This window comes from Macaca nemestrina, chromosome 15, assembly GCF_043159975.1.
Source record: "Macaca nemestrina isolate mMacNem1 chromosome 15, mMacNem.hap1, whole genome shotgun sequence".
Lineage (NCBI taxonomy): Eukaryota > Metazoa > Chordata > Mammalia > Primates > Cercopithecidae > Macaca > Macaca nemestrina.
The window spans coordinates 108,244,454-108,266,537 of NC_092139.1; the positions used below are offsets into that span (position 1 = coordinate 108,244,454).

At 41.6% G+C, this 22,084-nt stretch overlaps 1 protein-coding gene and 1 pseudogene across 1 annotated transcript in view; both read right to left on the reverse strand.

The window, feature by feature from the left end:
- The window catches only part of MRTFA (myocardin related transcription factor A), a 178,640-nt gene extending 159,300 nt beyond the window's left edge, over nt 1-19,340 (reverse strand). Inside the window, exons 1-2 of the mRNA XM_071078933.1 lie at nt 19,022-19,340; nt 16,726-16,787 (exon numbers count right to left, since the gene is read on the reverse strand). Coding sequence (XP_070935034.1) covers nt 16,726-16,787; nt 19,022-19,250 — 291 coding nt within the window. The 5' untranslated portion in view covers nt 19,251-19,340. The remainder of the gene's footprint in view (nt 1-16,725; nt 16,788-19,021) is intronic.
- On the reverse strand, nt 1,464-16,717 carry LOC139358738 (large ribosomal subunit protein uL4-like; annotated as a pseudogene).
- Nucleotides 19,341-22,084: the final 2,744 nt, after the last annotated feature.

Here is a 22,084-nt window from a genome sequence, read left to right on the forward strand (position 1 = left end):
CGGCATGGGTAACAGAGTGAGACTCCAACTCTAAAAAGAAGGGCAGAAAGGAAACTAATGTTAACAGGGAAAATATCCATAGCCAAGTCTGCTAATTTAAAGATGAATGCTAAGGAATTTCCGCGTCTTGTGAAGGCAGGCATATCTTGTGCTAATTCCCTTAAGATTTAAGATGAACAACTAAAATAATTGTCATAATCTATCCCTCACTCCATTCTTCAGTTCTAAAAACCCTGTCTCCAAGAAGCTTGTCAAAAGCATACTTCCATCTAGTAATTTACACTTTCTTATTATACACAGTAAACATTTATTAAAAATAATATTATTCATAACAATAAACTTTTAAGGCATCCAACAATGTGGTAAGCACCTGCCAGTATCATACTAGTTTACAGCCTTCCTCAGAATTAAAGTATGTGTAAAGAACATCTGAAAGACGGCAGTATAATCCTTATCAGGCAGTATTCTCACACAAACCAATAGACACAAATGCTGGCCAGGTGCAGTGGCTCACGCCTGTAATCTCAACACTTTAGGAGGCCGAGGCATGTGGATCACCTGAGATCAGGAGTTTGAGACCAGTCTGGCCAACATAGTGAAACCCTGTCTCTACTAAAAATACAAAAATTAGCCGAGCGTGGTAGTAGGCGCCTGTAATCCCAGCTACTTGGGAGGCTGAGACAGAAGAATCTCTTGAACCCAGGAGGCAGAGGTTGCAGTAAGCCAAGATGGCACCACTGCACTCCAGCCTGGGCAACAAGAGCGAACAAAACTCCATCTCAAAAAAAACACAAAAACAAACAAACAAAAAAAAGACAGGCCGGGCGCGGTGGCTCAAGCCTGTAATCCCAGCACTTTGGGAGGCCGAGACGGGCGGATCACGAGGTCAGGAGATCGAGACCATCCTGGCTAACACGGTGAAACCCCATCTCTACTAAAAAATACAAAAAACTAGCCGGGCGAGGTGGCGGGCGCCTGTAGTCCCAGCTACTCGGGAGACTGAGGCAGGAGAATGGCGTGAACCCGGGAGGCGGAGCTTGCAGTGAGCTGAGATCCGGCCACTGTACTCCAGCCTGGGCGACAGAGCGAGACTCCGTCTCAAAAAAAAAAAAAAAAAAAAAAGACACAAATGCTATTATAGAGGGAAACCAAAGTCCTAACTATAAAACATAAAAACCCATGCACCTTTAGTAAGAATTCAATCATGTGTTATTGTCTAACATTATTGTGTTAATTAAGCACTTTTCAATCAAGGAAAAAATAATCAAAATATGGACAAGGGGCGATTTTATAATAAAAACCCAAGATATGAACCACATTCATTGTACTTCTTCAAAAACCAACATTAATAACTATTAGGATGAATCATTTTTAGGACAGCAAATATAGAAACATGTAAAAAAAAAAAAAAAAAGTGTAAGCCCAATGATTTTTTTTAACTCATCCTATGTGATTTTTTTCACTTTTCTTTTTTTTTTTTTTTTTTGAGACAGGGTGTCATTCTGTCACCCAGACTGGAAAGCACTGGCATCATCATGGCTCACTACAGCTCCAAACTCCTGGGCTCAAGCATTCCTCCCACCTTAGCCTCCCGAGTAGCTGGGACTACAGGCATGCACTACCACACCTAGGTAGTTTTTGTAATTTTTGTAGAGATGAGGTCTTGCTATGTTGCCCAAGCTGGTCTCAAACTCCTAGCCTCAATCGATCCTTCCGCCTTGGCCTCTCAAAGTGTTGGGATTACAGGTGTCAGTCACTATGTCTGGTGACTTTTCCAAATTTTTAATTATGAAAGAGTTTATTTAAAATACAAAAAAATGAAATTATAAACCCAAATATAACTTATGACATACTGCCATTATTTGCATCAGATTTTAAGAAAGAATACTGTAAGCTGAAAGTTTCCCTCTTCATTCCACTGTGCTGTCTTCTCCTACAGAAATAAATATCTTGCTGAAGGTAATATAGCTTATTTTAATACACATCTTAAAATAATTTTGCAGCATACATATGTTTTCCATAGACAACACAGTATTGGATTGACTGATGTGTTTGTTTAAAAGATGGGGTCTCACCAAGCTGTCCAGGCTAGACTGGAACTCCTGGGCTCAAGCAATTGTCCTGTCTCATCCTTTCATCTCAGCCTCCCAAGTAGCTGGGACTACAGGCATGCTTTTATTTTGTCTTAAATGATCATAAGAGGTATCACATTTAACTTTTTGTAACTTGCTTTTTATTTTTATTCTTTTTTTTTTTTTTTTAAATAAGAGAAACAGGCTCTCACGACATTACTCAGGTTGGTCTTGAACTCCTGGCCTCAAGCAATCTTCCCACCTCAGCCAAAGCACTGGGATTACAGGCATGAGCCACCATGCCAAGCCACTTGCTTTCTTTTTTCTCAACATAATGCTTCCAGGATGTATCTATGTTGACACATGTAGACGCAATTTGTCCATTCTAACTGTACTAGAGTAATAGGTTGCATTAAAATGCCACTGCCTGCTTATCCATTTCTCTATAGTTTCCAAATTTTTTCCTATCATAAATATAAATGAAATTAAAACGCATGTACATGTTTCCTTTTGCATAAATGGAAGGTTCACCATTTATGCAAAAGATATATAAAATGTATATTCTGAACTGCTGGTTCATAGGATATATTCATCACCTTCACAAAATCTTGCCAAAAACTTTCTACAGAGCTCTAACTTACACACCCATCAGCAGTGTATTAGGGTTTCTCTTTTCCCACAGCCTTGGTAGTATTAGATTTTATAATATTTGCAAAATGTAAGTGTGTAAACTAGTATCCCATTGTTTGAGAAAGAGCCAACTTTATAGTTTTATGAGGCATATACATATGGGCTTTCCCTTCTGTAATATTTCTAGTTCTAGATTATAATATATATATAATATATATACAACTTATTCCTTTCTTGTGGGCATCCATAGAGTCAGACGCTATGGAATTTTACATCTAACATTTAATTCTTTAATACGAAAAAAGGTTTTCTTCGCAATTATGATTTCCAAGTTGACATAAGCCTTTAGAGAAATGATGATACAGAGTATCTTTAATCAAGGCATTCCATGTATCAGAATTTCATATAGCTCTACTCAGCAAAAAAGATAGGTATCTTACCCATACAGATAATTTGGTCCTACTTGTTAGATAATAGCTTTACTGGTATACAATTCACATACTATAAAATTCAGCCTTTCGAAGTATACAACTCAGTGGATTTCAGTGTAATTCGCAAAGCTGGGGAACCATCACTACTAGCTAACACATCTTCTTTACCTTAAAAAGAAACCCCATTCCTGTTTCAAGTGGTCACTCTCCATTCCCCTCTCTTCCAGCCCTCAGCGGCTACTAATCTACTTTCTGTCTCTAGTGATTTGCCTATTCTGGACATTTCACATAAATGGGATCATACAGTATGTGGTCCTTTATGACAGACTTCTTTCACTTAGCACAATGTTTTCAAGGTTTATCCATGTTGAAGCGTGTATTGGTACACCATTCCTTTTCATTGCCAAATAATACTCAACTGTATAGCTATACCACATTTTATTTATCCACTCATCAGCTGATGGGCACTTGGACTCTTCCATTTCTTCCCTGTACGAATAATGCTATTATGAATATTCATGTACAAGTTTCTGTGTTGGTATATTTTTTCAATTCTCTTGAGTATATAATGATGAGAGGAATTGCTGGTCACATGGTAACTCTACATTATGCCATCTGACTTTAACACTAAGCAAATTTTAGCACTATGACATACATCAGGGTGCTGAATTCCTATGAGTTGCTTTAATCCTCTTTCCAAAAAAACTCATCAATTTGCTCTTATTCACAGTCTTAATAAAACTTCCCTAGGTTACTTCCTTCAATACAGTCACAAAACAAAGCTTTTAACTTTATACACATACACACACACACACACACACACACACACACACACCCTTCTCTACAATGTAAAGCAATCTAACTTTGATTCCCTGGGAAACTGCACTACTTGTTCAAAAATCAAGGTAAACCTACCTAACACATGAATATCATTAGCTCCTTTAAGGTTACAATTAAAGTTGCCCAGAAGTCAGTTCATTATGTTATACAGACAGAGTATGCACATTACGGTTCCTTTTTTTTTTTTTTTTTTTTTGAGACGGAGTCTGGCTCTGTCACCCAGGCTGGAGTGCAGTGGCGCGATCTCGGCTCACTGCAAGCTCCGCCTCCCGGGTTCACGCCATTCTCCTGCCTCAGCCTCCCGAGTAGCTGGGACTACAGGCGCCCGCCACCTCGCCCGGCTAGTTTTTTGTATTTTTTAGTAGAGATGGGGTTTCACCGTGTTAGCCAGGATGGTCTCGATCTCCTGACCTCGTGATCCGCCCATCTCGGCCTCCCAAAGTGCTGGGATTACAGGCTTGAGCCACCGCGCCCGGCCTACGGTTCTTTCTGTATGAAAAAAAGGAAGGCTGATGGCAATCTGACCATGAGTACACAGGGGTGAGCTGAACCGTGCCCTTAGGTACTACAATGGTAAGAGTCTCACTGGAGTGAAGCAGCTAATAGATTTAGAGCACCTCCATGTCTTCTGCCAAATGAGGCAAAATAAAGTAAAAAGTCTTTAACAAATGGGACTATGAAAGAGCCTGAAAAGCCTGAGAGCTACAAAAGAGCTCTATTACTAATATTTTTCCCTGATTAAAAAAACAGAGCTTTGTTTTGCCTATAACAGATGTGTCTATCAATCCTCCCAATAACTTGAAGGCAAATACAGTCACATGACAGCTCATTAGCATTTCAGAGAAAAAACCTATGATATTTAGTGAAAAACAAAATGTGTAATAATGAAACCATAGCTCCCTATGTGACACTAGGGGCCCAGCTCACAAACTAGGCAGTCAGAACTTTGGTAACCTTATCTTTTCTAAAGCTAAATTTTCCTGAAGTACCCCAAGACCAAAGAAGAGGACAATTCCCCAGCTTTACCTCTGGCTGGATTAGGCACACTCAAGCCACAAAACATAATACAAAGAGAATGCTGCAACCAATCAGCCTTGCAATTCAAGGAAAGCAGAATCAAAAGACTCTCTACGTCAGGGGTTCCCAACTCCCAGTACGTGGCCTGTTAGGAACCAGGCCACACAGCAGGAATGAGACTCCGTCTCAAAAAAAAAACAAAAAGTCAGGTATCTTGGGCTGCGCACAGTGGCTCAAACCTTACTCCCAGGCCACACAGCAGGAGTGAGGAGAGCAACTATTACCGCCTGAGCTCCGTCTCCTCTCAGATCAGCAGCGACATTAGATTCTCATAGGCAGCATTAGATTCTCATAGCAGCACAAGCCCTACTGTGAAATGCACATACAAGGGATCTAGGTTGCACTTTCCTTAAGAGAATCTAACGCCTGACGATCTGAGGTGCAAGAGCTTCATCCCAAAACCTTGCCCCCGCTGCTCTGGTCCACGGAAAAACTGTCTTCCACAAAACTGGTCCCTGGTGCCAAAAATGTTGGGAACCACTGCTCTAAGTGGATCATAAGATCATAACCACAGAGCAGTTCACAGAAAGTGCACAGGATGAGGTGCTCATCTCCAGTTTTATCCCCATAGTGGTATATATAGTACTTGTCATCTGCATAGTACTTTGTATGTCCAGACTATTTTATAAACACAATTCTGGAATTATTTCATCACAATAATTGAGTGTGACAGATTAAAATTCACTGTCCTTCTTCTAAGCATTCAGATTACAGTAGATGGGGAAAAAATCAGAATGGCAGAACAGAAAAACAGAATCTTTTACGGTCTCAAAACCTTGTCAAAGAGATGACAGAATTTCTGAATTTTAGGGTTTGAAGAAATCCAAAGTATCCAATGGTTTCAGATGCTGAAGAAACTGAAGCTCAGAAGGGTTGTAAGCAATTTGCCCAAGGTCTCCAAGTAAGAAAGCAGCAAAGCCAGGAGAACCCAGACGTCATGACTTCCAAGTCAGCCTTTCCATACATACTACTATAGTGCCTTTTCCAAAAGCAAATAATAAAATAGATGTGGAGCATCTTGAGCTGTCTGGCTCAGCACATTATCTTGTCTTTTAAAATGCTAAGAATACAAAACACTAGCCGGGCGTGGTGGCGGGCGCCTGTAGTCCCAGCTACTGGGGAGGCTGAGGCAGGAGAATGGTGTGAACCCGGGAGGCGGAGTTTGCAGTGATCCGAGATGGCGTCACTGCATTCCAGCCTGGGCGACAGAGCAAGACTCCGTCTCAAAAAAAATAAAAATAAAAAAAATAAAATGCTAAGTCTCAGCCAGGTGCGGTGGCTCACGCCTGTTAATCCCAGCACTTTGGGAGGCTGAGACGGGAGGATCACCAGAGGTTGGGAGTTTGAGACCAGCCAGACCAACATGGAGAAACCCCATCTCTACTAAAAACGCAAAATTAGCCGGGTGTGGTGGCGCACGCCTGTAATCCCAGCTACTTGGGAGGCTGAGGCAGGAGAATCACTTGCACCTGAGAGACAGAGGTTGTGGTGAGCCAAAATCGCACCGTTGCACTCCAACCTGGGCAACAAGAGCAAGACTCCGTATCAAAAAAAAAAAAAAAAAAAAGTCAGGTCTCTTGGGCTGGGCACAGTGGCTCGAACCTTAATCCCAGCACTCTGGGAGGCTGAGGGGGGTGGATCACTTGAGGTCAGGAGTTTAAGACCAGCCTAGCCAACACAGTGAAACCCCATCTCTACTAAAAATACAAAAATTAGCTGGGCGTGGTGGCACACGCCTGTAGTCCCAGCTACTTGAGAGGCTGCGATGGTAGGATCGCTTGAACCCGGGAGGTGGAGGTTGCAGTGAGCCAAGGTCGCACCACTGCACTCCAGCCTGGGCAAAAGAACAAGACTCCATCTCAAAAAAAAAAGTCAAGGCTCTCCTTATATTCACTTACTAAAAAACAAAAATATTACAACAAGTCCAGAGAAGTAATCACTTCTGCCAATCTGAAGGGAAGAAGAAACAAGGCAGTCCAAGCCTCAATACTGCTGAGCAGGAAGGCTCCATGGTATAACTTGTTCTAGATGTCTGAGGTCGATGATTACTACTTTAATTTTTAACTTGTATGCAAAACATTATATAAACTTTTTTAAAAATCCCATAGGCTAAATTTATAACAGAAAGTAATATATGCTGTATGATTCCACTTATATGAGGTACCTAGAGTGGTCAAAATCATAGACACAAAGTAGAATGGTAGTTTCCAGGGGGAAGGAGGAGGAGGGAATAGGGGCTTACTCGTTTAACGGGTGTAAAGTTTCAGTTTTACAAGCTGAAAAGAGTTCTGGAGATGGATGGTGATGATAGTTGCACAACATTATGAATGTATACAATACCACTGAACTATACACTTAAAATTATTAAGATGGTAAATTTCATGTGTATTTTACCATGATAAATGAAAGTGGGGGAAAGAAAGTAATAGTAAGGACGACATGACCAGAGTAACATTTTAAAAGCATCAATTAGACAGCTAAAACAACAGAGCTAGGTGATGGCAGGGGATGAGAGGCAGCAGAGAATGCAATTAGGAGGCTACTGGAGAAGTCTAAGAGAGAGATGAAGGTGGCTTAGCCAAGGGCAATAGTTGGGCAGACAGAGACAGTAAGACTTGGGATATATTTTTAAAGCCTGAGTTAAAATTTCATGAACATATATCCTAACACAGTATTTTTAACTGCAATTCATAATACACTGGTCACAGAATCAACGTGCTAGGCCAACCTCAACATTTTGCAATTAAATAAAATGGAATAAAATAGAAACAACCAGATTACACTGCACCTAATAAGGGTAAGTATTATTTCATGAAACTTTTGTTTTAGATACCGATATACTTATGCGTGTAATGGGTCTCAATGTAAATACATCTTGAACTATGACCCACAGCCAAAAATGTTTGAGAAACATTGCCCTAGAGACTGATAAAATGGGAGGTGGAAGTTGAGAATAAATATATTTTTTTTAATCTTTGTCAAAGTCCTATACTAGCCTCAAGTGAAACAAGCTACAACAAGTTAAATTACATACCTAATGAAATCTTATTGATCTGCCAAACAAATACATCATTTGCTCTTAAAAAAAAAAAAAAGACGAAGAAGGAAAGAAAGAACAGGACAAACAATATCCAGGCATCACTGGAATGCCAGGCACAAATTGTATTATTTCCATCAACCATGAGGATACAAAGATTACTAAAGGAATAATGCCAATTTTCTTTAACCACTAAACCACCCTAGCCATTCAACTACTCTTAATTTTAGAGGTTAAACCCTACCAAAACACATTCATAATGGCAAACACCCTCAGAATCTTCAGGACAAAACCTTACTCTCCCAACTGAGAAAATATGGCCTAATTCCCCTTAAATAATTCAGAGATTACATACTACAGCTCTGAAGGATTCATCCAAAAAGCTTCCTGCCATGAGCAATAACTTTTTTTTTTCATTGATCAGGTCTTTATTTAAAATAAGCTGTCCAAAATTATTCGACCTTTATGGAATAAACCAACAGTTTATGCAGCAGGCTTCGTTTCCTCTGTGGTAAGTTTTTTTTTTCAGCTGCTGATGTCTTGGTTGGTAGCTGCTGCCCTTTTTCCCACCAGAGGTTTCTTCTGCTTAACACCAACAACCTTCTTTCCTTTCTTCCCTACCACAGGCTTCTTGACTACAATCCCCTTTCTCATCTGATTTGGCCTCTAGTGCTGCTGCTGCTGCTGCTGCCGCCACCGCCACCACCGCCACCGCTGCCTCCTCCAACCGGAGTTTATGATTGCTGGACTGGCAAAGAATGGTGTTTCAGTGCATGGTCTTTGCACATGGGTTTAGCTTCAACATGATTCTCAGGTTTTCCAGGAGGTTCTTCCTCAGGACTCTACAATGAATCTTCCTGCAACGTGCTTGAAGGGGGCTTTGGATGTCTGGGCTTTCCAAGATTCTGCTAAGGTCTGTATTCATCATCTTGTGCATGGAAAGACTGCAGTTACTCTTGAGGAAGCAGCTTTACACCAAGTGCCACACAATTCTCTAACTTCTAGAAAGAACTTTCAGTCCAAATGCAGAAACGTCCCACATGCCCATCAGGAGCAAGCTTCAAAATGTTCAGTTTGCTTACCATTAAGCAGAGTAATTCCAGGAATGTTTCTCAAGGATTTGACAATATGATCATCTTCATTATAGACGATGCAGGGTCCCTTGTGCTGGATACAATGGTTTCTCATTTTGCCCTTGCCAGCTCTCATTTGCTGAGAGGTATAGCCCTTTTTTGTATCACTCCAGGCTTTAAGTTTCTTACGTAGCAAAACAGCCTCCTTGATTGTCTTATAGCCTTCAACTTTATCTCTGACCACCAAAAAAAGTTCAGGAACTTCCTTAATATGATGACCTTTAGACATGACCAGCACTGGTAAGGCAGAGGCACCCAGGGGAGAACAGATAGCATATCGTTTTCTGGGCTGTATTCACTCTACAGTGCCAACAGTGCCAGGTTTTGGTTGCTGCAAACATGTGGCCTCCATGACAGATATTTCCAAAAGCACCCTGGCCAGAACAGTGAGTCCCACCACCTCAAACTCTGGGAATGTGAGACCCAACTCTGCCAGTACCTCAAGACTCAGTAACAAGATAGGGCTGTCTGTTGTTTTTGTGCAAATTGGTGCGAACAAAGTTCACAATATCTGGTGAAATGGGAGCCTTGAATACAGGAAGCAAAGTGACATTTTTGCCAGATGACTCCCCTTTTTCAGAGTACACTGACAACAGTGGATGAGCACATGCCATGGAAAGGTAAGAAGGCCACACTCCAACATTTTTTTTTGAGACAGAGTCTCGCTCTGTCGCCCAGGCTGGAGTGCAGTGGTGCGATCTCGGCTCACTGCAACCTCCGCCTCCCAGGTTCAAGGGATTCTCCTGCCTCAGCCTCCTGAGTAGCTGGGATTACAGGCATGCATGCACCACCACACCCAGATAATTTTTGTATTTTTAGTACAGATGCGGATTCACCATATTGGTCAGGCTGATCTGGAACTCCTGACCTTGTGATCCACCCACTTTGGCCTTCCAAAGTGCTGGAATTACAGGCGTGAGCCACCACGCCCAGGCTCAACATTTTTTTATAACTAAGATAAAACATTATCTACTGATTTACCAAAGTATTTAGCTTAATTTCACAACAGTGACGCTATTGGCATTTTGGGTGAACAATTCTGAGTTTTCTGCACCAAATGCCAGTGGTGCATCCCTCACCCACAGTCACTTAACAACCGAAAATGCCTCCATACATTTCCAAATACCCTTTGGATATACGGTACCTTCCCCACTGAGAACCACTGAAAAATTTAGGTGGTAGCTGTCCTTAGATGAATAGATTGCCACTTAATGAACTGTGGCCTCCAATTCAGGTCAGAGATGTAAGGTAGTAACAGTGCCTTGAATTTAACCATTTCCAACATACATATTAAGATTATAGTCTGGGCCAGGTGCATTGGCTCACACCTATAATCCCAATGCTTTGAGAAGCCAAAGCCAGAGGACTGCTCGAGCCCAGGACTTCAAGACCACCCTGGGCAACACAGCGAGACTCCATCTCCACAAAAAATTTAAAAATCAGCCAGGCATAGTGGCACATGCCTGCAATCCTAGCTACTGAGGAGGCTGAGGCAGGATGACTGCTGGAGTCCAGGAATGCAAAGCTGCTGTGAGCTATGACGGTGCCACTGTATTTCAGCCTGGGGCAACAGAGTAAGACCTTGTCTCTGGGGGAAAAAAAAAAAAAAAAAAAAAAAAGATCATATAGTCTGAGGTAGAAATAATATTTACCATTTTTTTTCATAGCACTAGACAGTGCCTAAGTGTTATATTCAAAGTAATATGCAGCAAATGTAGACATGGTGGAAAGGGGGGTGTATGGTTAACATATGGATCCTACAAGTAACCTAAAAAAGTGAATCTAAATTTCCCCCCAAGATAGGGACAGAGACAATTACAGAAGGAATGTCTATGATTATTTCCTTGAGCAATGTCTATGAGGTACATTTATATGTTTATGTATACATGTACAGCGTATAAAGGAAAAAGTCACTGCCTATTACAAGTTTTATCAGACTGAGAATAATAATATACAGGCTTACTGAACATCTGTGACCAGAAAAAGTACCAAATGCCTATGTAATCCTCAAAAAAACTTATATGGTATTACTATTCTATTTTACAAAGGAGAATACTAAAGTACAGAGAGGTTAAGTAACTGCTGAGCCAGGGTTCAAACCCAGACAACTCTAGACCCCTCAGTAAGAGCTGTATTGTTCCAAGGGATACATGAAAAGACTGGAGGAAGGAATTTTAAAAGCAGGAAAGAACTTGTCTGAAAACTATGAAAAATGTTAATAATGTCTACGAAAGTACAACTGTGAAAGGGTTGTCAGCAAAAATTCCTTATGACCTAAGGAAAACTAGATTTGCATCCCAAGGCTCTTAAGCAACTGTATTTAAACTTTGCACTTAAAAATTCACATTACAAGGCTGGGCACGGTGGCTCATGCCTTTAATCCCAGCAATTTGGGAGGCCAAAGCAGGCAAATCACAAGGTCAGGAGTTCAAGACCAGCCAGACCAACATGGTGAAACCACATCTCTAAATACAAAAATTAGCCAGGCATGGTGGCACACGCCTGTAATCCCAGCTACTCAGGAGGCTGGGGCAGGAGAATCGCTTGAACCCAGGAGTTAGAGGTTGCAGTGAGCCAAGATCCTGCCACTACACTCCAGCCTGGGTGACAGAGCAGACTCCGTCTCAAAAAAAAAAAAAAAAAAAAAATTCACATTACAAAGAAGCTCAAATTAAACGAATTCTGAACTTCATTTTTTTGCATTTTTCACATATTGTCTTCCACATAATGCTCAATTTTTTTTTTTTTTTTTTTTGAGACGGAGTCTCGCTCTATCGCCCAGGCTGGAGTACAGTGGCCAGATCTCAGCTCACTGCAAGCTCCGCCTCCCGGGTTCACGCCATTCTCCTGCCTCAGCCTCCTGAGTAGCTGGGACTACAGGCGCCCACCAAGTCGCCCGGCTAGTTTTTTGTATTTTTTTTAGTAGAGACAGGGTTTCACCATTTTAGCCAGGATGATCTCGATCTCCTGACCTCGTGATCCGCCCGTCTCGGCCTCCCAAAGTGCTGGGATTACAGGTTTGAGCCACCGCGCCTGGCCATAATGCTCAATTTTTAAACACTGTTAGCCAGGTTAGTTTGTTACTCTAAGAAGACGTATTGCTACTGTGACAACCACATGGTACTTCTATACAAGAGATATCAAAAGTAAACAATTAGTATGGCTCTACAGATTATGTATCACAAACGGGAAAAGACAGTTTACAATGGATAAATCTGGCAGACAGGAACTCAACCAAATGATGAGATTTAACATCACCATTAATGAAACAAACCAATATGGCAGGTAGGCCTTTAAAAAGCTCAAGTGTAGCCGGGCGTGGTGGCTCATGCCTGCAATCCCAGCACTTTGGGAGGTCGAGGTGGGTGGATCATGAGCTTAGGAGTTTGAGACCAGCCTGGTCAACATGGTGAAACCCGTCTCTACTAAAAATACAAAAATTAGCCGGGCATGGTGGCACACACCTGTGATCCCAGTTACTCAGGAGGCTGAGGCACGAGAATCGCTTGAACCCAGGAGGCAGAGGTTGCAGTGAGCCAAGATCACACCATTGCACTCCAGCCTGGGTAACAGAGCAAGACTCCGTCTTAAAAAAAAAAAAAAAAAAAAAAAAAAGGAAAAGCTCAAATGTACGACAATATTCACATCTTTTACTGAGCATCTGAATACTTATGCACAGAGCAGAGTTCTCCAAATTAGCTAATACCTGATCTGTATACACACACAAGAAATAACCAATAAATTATTCCCTTTAAAAATAAATGAATAGCAGCTGGGCACGGTGGCTCACGCCTGTAACCCCACCACTTTAGGAGGCCAAGGCAGACGGATCACGAGGTCAAGAAATCGAGACCATCCCAGCCAACATGGTGAAACCCCATCTCTACTAAAAAAATACAAAAAATTAGCCAGGCGTAGTGGCACACGCCTGTAGTCCCAGCTACTTGGGAAGCCAAGGCAGGAGAATTGCTTGAACCTGGGAGGCAGAGGTTACAGTGAGCTGAGATCGCGCCACTGCACTCCAGCCTGGTGACAGAGCGAGACTCTATCTCAAAAATAAATAAATAAATAAACAGCAAATGAAATGAACAAAAACCCAGAATAATGAGCTCTTACTGAGAGGCCTGAGGCATTACAAGATAACAACTTTCAAAGAAAAAAATAACTTTGAATAAAAGCTAAATCCCTTCTTTTCAAGGTTACACTTTTTAGAAAGTGTTGAGAAAATGTAATAAAATAACAAATGAGTGGTATGTTTGACCAGTAATAAGAAATATATAAAGAAGAAGAGGAAAGAAGAGGTGTAATACGCAGAGTGGTGGAAAACTTCATGAGTGGAAGAAGATTAAATCTGATGCAGAACTTAATAAAACGTGTGCCTGACTTCAAACGAAGTTAAAAAGTGGTGTTTACATGGGATCTTTTTGGGGCACTGGAAATGTAATACTGGAGTGGGGCAATGGTTGCACATCTCCACAAAATTACTAAAAATAAACTGTACACTTCAAACAGGCAAATTCTGTAGTATATAAATTACACCTCAATAAAGTTATTTTTAAAGAACTAATACTTGTTCAACAAAGAAGGAAAAATTACATTAAGTTTCTCTCACTAAACCATAAAAAGGAAGTGGCCAAGAGGAAAAGTACAGTAATTCATTCAATAGACAGAAAAATAAACATGGAAAAATGCATAGATTAAGAAATGTTAATGTGTCTACTTCAGCCCTTTAAAGGACAGTATAGTATCAGGTAATTCTGCTGCTCTTAACCAGATTTTTTTCACCTTTCATAGATATATGCACAAGTCCAAAGGAGAAGGAAGATTTCAGTTTAATTGCATATCACCTAGGAGAGAGCCGAACAATTTATTCTGACCCCCAGCTATTGCATGACTGAAAAACATAGAGATGGTATCTCCCATGAGAGAAGAATTTCAAGAGAAAATTTAAAAACAGAAAATCAAATTTATAATTGTTTTAAAAGAACGTGTGGACCAGGCATGGTGGCTCACGCCTGTAAATGCAAACACTTTGGGGTAGGAGAATCACCTGAGGCCAGGAGTTCAAGACCAACCCGGACAATACAGTGAGACGTCAGTCTCTACAAAAAAAATTTTTTTTTTTTTTTTTTTTTAATTAGCCAGGCATGGTGGCACATGCCTGCAGTCCTAGCTACTCTGGAGGCTGAGGCAGAAGGATCACTTGGGGTTCAAGGCTACAGTGAACTGTAATTGTTCCACACTGCAATTCAGTTTGGGTAACAAATCAAGACCCTGTCTCTCAATAAAAAACAAACAAAACTGTGGAAAATTTTTTTTTTTTTTGAGACAGGGTCTCACTCTGTCACCCAGGCTGGAGTGCAGTGATGCAATCACAGCTCACTACAGCCTCTACTTCCCAGGCTCAAGCAATCCTCCCACCTCAGCCTCTCTAGCAAATGGGACTACAGGCACATGTCTCCATGCCCGGCTAATTTTTCTGGTGTTTTTTGTAGAGACAGGGTTTCACCATGTTGCCCAGGCTGGTTTCAAACTCCTGGATTCAAGCAATTCATCCACCTCAGCCTCCCAAAGTGCTGGAATTACAGGCATGAACTACCACACCCAGCCTGGTAATTTCTTTACAAGCATAATGACAACAGTCAATTCCCTCAACCAGGTGAAACAGCCAAATGGGGAATTTTCTTGGTATTTTTGGAGAAGATTAATTTGCATTGGCTCAGGGACTTTTGCAGAAGTTTCCCAAAACAGCAGTACTGTACTTTTTTACTCCATTTGCAGATACAGAGATCAAGCAAAACTGCACCTATAAACAACCCCAATCCACATTTGCTTTGAGCTCTGAAAATATTAACCTACACTGACCTCTCCTGCACCAACTTCAGCAAATCCTAGGTCAAGAGTCTCAACTTCCCAAAACAGCACAGGTGTCTCTAATTTCAGACCTGCTAGTCTCCACCCTGCCTTTGGCTAATCAGTAGCAAACCCCCCCAAAAAAGAAAACTAACTCATATAATTATTTTCTTTCCTTCTCCAGAAAACAAATGAAATAACATGAAACACTACACAATTCTATATCCTCTAAATGGCTATTATAAACAGTTCAAGACACTGAGTCACAATATTATTCACCTAGACTTGAAAAACTGTAATATCAATGAACTTGATATATTTCAATAAAAGAACATACATGAAAATTTACAGTACAATGCCTAACTCCAGCAGGAATTCAATAAAAGTTGGTACCTTTCTTTACTTTCCATTAATTTTTATCACACAGTGTTTCCATGAAACAGCTTATTATCCCAATATAAAAGTAGAACAATAGAAAAAAGATAATTTATTGACTGACCACACAGACCACACCCAGAAAATTCAGACCACTAAATGACAATGAAGGATTCATTTACAGAAGTTAAACTTTAATCTACCATCTCCTCCTCCTTCCTAGACAGCAGTGTCAATTCCAAGGCCACGTTCCTTCTGCTACAGGAAGTGGCTACACTGTTTTTCCCTGCAGCAAGGTACTAAAAGTTTCTCTTCTTTGTGACTGAGAGAAAGCCAGTCTCAAGAACCTGTGCTAAGTGTAGATGCAGCAAGAGTCCAGACTGACATCAACCCATAGAACCACACACACAAGTTTACAGAATTCCTGGTTGGGAAGTCCTGTTTTGACTGTCAAGTTTACTCTCCAACTGAGCCAGGTCTCCTGTACCAATGAGCAAGAGGAATCTCAACATACCTTTGGTGACAGAAAACTAGAACTACATGAACTAGCACTAGCCTTTACCTTGACACAAAATATTCTGACAGAAATAGTTTTGCAGAGCTGCGTGAACTGCCATCTATAGCTCTTTTTGCAGGCACCTGACATAAGACAGATATATAAGCCAAAGCTGTATCTGGTGTACGTTTGTTCAGGCCCCGGAGCTTAAGAAAGGAACAAAGCATGCTGTGTCAAATCAAACTCTAGTGGTTACAGATGGACAGATCCTGTCATCAGTAAGAAAATTTACAGTTGCCAGTAATGGCCTGGCTACTGTCTAGTCAGGTCCTTTGTTGCATTTAGTCTACCATTCACACAGGCTACTGATTTTTAGAGTGATCAGAAGAAGCCAGACTACCATTACCCACTACCCTAAATTGGTTTACATAATGGCTCCAACACAAAAACTTCTGCCCCCAGGGACTGGATTAAAGAGGTAGGAGTATGTGTGGGTGGGTACATGTGTAAATTCATGGTTCTGTTCTAGGACCACCAACATTTTACATTGGTTATGCTGTTTCTTAGCATTCTCTACATTCTAACGAGATACTAGATGTAGTCCACAACACTGGATAAACCACATGACAGACCATCAACCGGCACGATGAGTGACACTGAAAAAGATAATGTTTCCCCAAACAACAGTCAAACCTGATCTATTCTAGGTCAGTATAACTGAAGATACTAACGACCACATTAGGAAAGGAGGGAGGGAAGAGTAAATAAATCTGGGACCTACCTTGCTTACAATTCCCACAGACAGATGAAATTCAATTCCATGCCAACCATACCCTCCGATCACTACAACACAAACAGAAAAATAAAAGTTCATGCAATATAAACAGTTCTTCCCATTCCTAAAAGGAATTTGGTTTCAAAGGTACGAAGCTGTTTCTTATCTCCTTTCAATCCTCTCCATGCCCACAACAGTGTTAAAGAGTTCTGTCACTGGTAAAAAGGCCCATATAAGTGGAGTTAAATAATAGGTAACACTGATTGAGCACTTCCTATATGCTAGTTACTGTTGCAAGTGCTTAAATATTAAAACTAAATCTCACAACTCTATAAGTGTTTTTATTAACTCATTTTATATCCAAATGACAATTGTCCTATACCTCTGAAAATTGCTCTTATTGATGTTAATAAATGCCTTTTTTTTTGTTTTTTTTTTGGACACAGAGTCTCGCTGTCACCAGGCTGGAGTGCAATGGCGCAATTTCAGCTCACTGTAACCTCCGCATCCTGGATTCAAGCGATTTCTCTGCCCAGCCTGAATAGACTGGGACTACAGGTGCGCACCATCACATCCGGCTATTTTTTTGTATTTTAGTAGAGACGGGGTTTCACCACGTTGGCCAGGATGGTCTCGATCTCCTGACCTCGTGATCCACCTGCCTCGGCCTCCCAAAGTGCCGGGATTACAGGTGTAAGCCACCACGCCCGGCCAAGAAATGCCTTTTAAAAAAACATAGGCAATCTCTACTTATTGTAATGGTTTGTATATGTAAGTGCTCTATATTCATCATTTACTTCTTGAGTCCTCACAATGTGATTAGCACTAATACCAGGCGCTGAAGAGGATTCATTCTCTTCACTTAAGGAGTTGAGAAACTAGCTGGACAGATGAGACAAAACAAAAAACAGTTCAAGAAATGGAAATCCTTATTATGAGGCATAATACAGCCTCTTCGTGCAAACATTCACAGTAAAAAATCGGTAAGCTCTGGAGAAAAGGGACGAAGGCTTTACATAACAGATGCGATAAAACCGGACCTTTAAAAATAAGTTAGATTGGCAGAGTGGAGAAAGTCTTTACAGACAAGGAAAAGAGAACAAAGACATGACAATAGAGACAGAATCAGTGGTATATCTAGAGTCCTTTTTTTTTTTTTTTTTCCTGTTGCCCAGGCTGCAGTGTGGTGGCAAGATCACAGCTCACCGCAGCCTCAAATTCCTGGGATCACATAATTCTCCCATCTCAACCTCTCAAGTACATGGAATCACAAGCACACACTACCATGCCCAGCTAATTTTTGTATTTTTTATAGAAATGGGGTGTCACTATGTTGTCCAGGTTCATCTCAAACTCCTGGGCTCAAGCCATCCTCCAACCTTGGCCTCCCAAAATGCTGGGACTACAGGCATGAGCCACCATGCCTGTCCCTGAAGCCTTTCATAATCTGATCCCACCCAGTCTCACTAGCCTTTGCTCTCTGGCCACTAATGTCCCTCCTCCTCCCCATTACCCACACCAAACTTCCTCCTAGAACATACTGTCTTTGATAGTTCTACTGTTTCTCCTACTGCCTACAATGTTCTCCTTTCCCTGGTGGGTAACATTAACCCTGGCACTCAAAAAAATATAGCCTCTGTTGTAAATAATTTTTATTACTTAAGATCCAACTGAGGCTCAGTGTCGTGGCTCAGTTGGAAGAAGAAAGAAAGACAAAAGAAAATCAATTTAGAGGTTTGACTGTTATCAAAAAAGGAGGGAAAAAAACAATTCCCAATTAAATAAACGAACTGTGGTTTTTAAGCAGTTCACCTCAACAGATATGGTTACATATACCCTCAAACTGAACACCTATGAAAAGTGCCTATAATCCTAGCACTTTGGAAGGGCAGGGCGGGAGGATCACTTGAGGCCAGGAGTTCAAGACCAGCCTGGCTAATAAGGCAAAACCCCACCTCTACTAAAAATGCAAAAATTAGGCTGGGTGCAGTGACTCACGCCTGTAATCCCAGCACTTTGGGAGGCCAAGGCGGGCGGATCACTTGAGGTCAGGAGTTCAAGACCAGCCTGGCCAACATGGTGAAACCCTGTCTGTACTAAAAATACAAAAACTAGCCGAACGTGGTGGCGTGTACCTGTAGTCCCAGCTACTCAGAGAATGACGCACAAGAATCCTTGAACCTGAGAGGCAGAAGCTGCAGTAAGCCAAGATTGCACTGCTGCACTATGGCCTAAGTGATGGCGAGACTGCATCTCAAAAAAAAAAACCAAAAAACAAACAGCTGGGAGTGGTGGTGCATACCTGTAATTCCAGCTACTCGGGAGGCTGAGGCATGAGAATCACGTGAACCTGGGAGGTGGAGGCTGCAATGAGCCGAGATCACGCCACTGCACTCCAGCAGCCTAGGTAACAGAGTGAGACTCTGTCTCAAAAAAAAAAAAAAAAAAGCCAACTGAAACATTTTTCTAAAGCGGTTCCCAATGCCCCCAAGTATTACTCTACTCATCTCTCCTCCATGCTCCCATAGCATCTATTTCTCTGTTAACACAGTTAAAATATTTGGTTGTCCCCAGGTTTTCTTTTTCCTTTCTCTCTTACTTGTCTGAACAAGAATCATCCTTGGCCGGGCGCGGTGGCTCAAGCCTGTAATCCCAGCACTTTGGGAGGCCGAGGCGGGTGGATCACGAGGTCAGGAGATTGAGACTATCCTGGCTAACACGGTGAAACCCCGTCTCTACTAAAAATACAAAAAACTAGCCGGGCGTGGTGGCGGGCGCCTGTAGTCTTAGCTACTGGGGAGGCTGAGGCGGGAGAATGGAAGGAACCCGGGAGGCAGAGCTTGCAGTGAGCCGAGATCACGCCACTGCACTCCAGCCTGGGAGACACAGTGAGACTCCGTCTCAAAAAAAAAAAAAAGAATCATCCTTTACACAACTTTGTATCTCGCAAGACCTAGCAGTGCCTGGCAAGTAACAGGTGCTCATTATACACTTGCTGACTGAAGGCCCAACTGACCAGAATTTACAAAGTGAATAACGATCCATTTAAACAATCTGTTGTGTCAAAAACTGGTGTACTTCTACATTCTCACGAATATGTCTGCTACATAATTACACCAACAATTCATGCACAAAAAATTAAAGTGGATTCACTAAAAACCACCAACTAGTTTTTGCTTGACAACACAAACAGGTTCTCATCCATGTCAACTAGAACATACATTAAAGATAAAATAATTTGGTTGATAATTTAAGTATTATGGTTGGTGATCTTTCTTACTAAAACGATGCCACAGCTTTCTATGTAGAGTAATTAAAGGTATTTACATTGGCTTTAGTCATGGATAAAGGAGGTTACACATTTAGAAGTCCAATACAAATCCAAAGTTTATTTTTAGAAGCTTTCCATATGGTAGGAGTTTAAGAAATAAAACAGCAGACTTCTCTCTGCTGAAAGCAGAGGGTAGTAGAGCACTAAAGGAGCAAACCCTCTCCCGACTCTGTTCCTGGCACTGTTTCACACAAAGAGTAAAGTGTAGGGTAAGTGAGAGCCTCACTGAAAATCAGTCACCCAAGGCAACAGGCATTTTGAATGTCTGCACTATTTGAAGGCTTAAGTACTAATTTTATACATGCCCATGTTCATTTAGAACATATTTATGGCTTGGAACTTTAAAAATTTTCTAATGGGCTAGTTTGTCCACATATTAATTGAGTCTGCCAGGTTTGAACATGCCAAGCTTAAAATACTCTCCAGATCGTTATGCAAAGGTATGAGCTCAATCTTTTATTATCAGGAAAAGGAATTTAGGAGCGAATGACTAAAACAATAGTCTTTCAATGAAAGCTATAACAGAAAAAGTCAACTCCTAAATAGTGATGAGCTACTTTTTAAAAATACCTGACAGATTTCTTACATTAATCTCAAATTAAGATACTGGATTTTAGCTCAAAGTTGTCAGACAATGTATGTTTTGGTGGTTGTTTCCCTCCCCCGGCTCTCCCCAGCCTCCTAGAGAATGTATCTTGAAATTGATTTCTACGTGAGACCATCTTATATAAAGGTTGCTTTAGTCATCCACTGACTAAGCCCCTTTAGAATCCAAGTCTCACTCATTTTATATTGAAATGAATTCTATTTTTATATGAACAGTATTATAAGCAAAATTCTTTTAATCTTTTATCAGCATTAGAGAAATGCCAATAAAACCTAGAATAACTACACTTTTATAACAAGAACCTCAGAAACTAACACATTCAATCTTTTCATTTTTAGTTGGGGAACTACAGCACAAGAGTTCAGTGATCTGATAAAAGAAAAATGGGCCACAATCTGATTACTAGTCCAATGCATTTATTCTACTACATACTACTAAACATACAGTTTTTGAAATTACAACAGAAAAGTTTAAATATCCATTCCCTAACTGGGAAGATTTTAAAAATTAGATGCGTGTGCCCCCCCCAAAATTGGAAATATTGTTCCTTAAAAACTTGAGTATTAGAGGCCAGGCACAGTAGCTCACACCTGTAATCCCAGTACTTTGGGAAGCCGAGGAGGGCGAATCACCCGAGGTCGGGAGTTCAGCCTAACCAACATGGAGAAACTCTGTCTCTACTAAAAAAGGCCGGGCGCGGTGGCTCAAGCCTGTAATCCCACCACTTTGGGAGGCCGAGACGGGTGGATCACGAGGTCAGGAGATCGAGACCATCCTGGCTAACACGGTGAAACCCCGTCTCTCCTAAAAAAATACAAAAAACTAGCCGGGCAAGGTGGCGGGCGCCTGTAGTCCCAGCTACTTGGGAGGCTGAGGCAGGAGAATGGCGTGAACCCAGGAGGCGGAGCTTGCAGTGAGCTGAGATCCGGCCACTGCACTCCAGCCTGGGTGACAGGGCGAGACTCCGTCTCAAAAAAAAAAAAAAATTAGCCAGGTGTGGCGGCACATGCCTATAATCCCAGCTACTCGGGAGGCTGAGGCAGGAGAATCACCTGAATCTGGGAGGCGGAGGTTGGAGGATGCGGTGAGTGAAGATCGCGCCCAGTCAAGATAGCGCTGTTGCACTCCAGCCTAGGCAACAAAAGGGGAAAAAAAAAAAAAAAAAAAAAAAAGCTGGGTGCAGTGGCTCCCACATGTAACCCCAGAACTTTAGGGGGCCAGGGCGGGCTGATCACCTGAGGTCGGGAGTTCGAGACCAGCCTGGTCAACATGGAGAAACCCCATCTCTACTACAAACAGAAAAATTAGCCGGGCATGGTGGTGCATGCCTGTAATCCCAGCTACTCAGGAGGCTGAGGCAGGAGAATCGCTTGAACCCAGGAGGCAGAGGCTGCAGTGAGCCGAGATCAGACCATTGCACTCCAGCC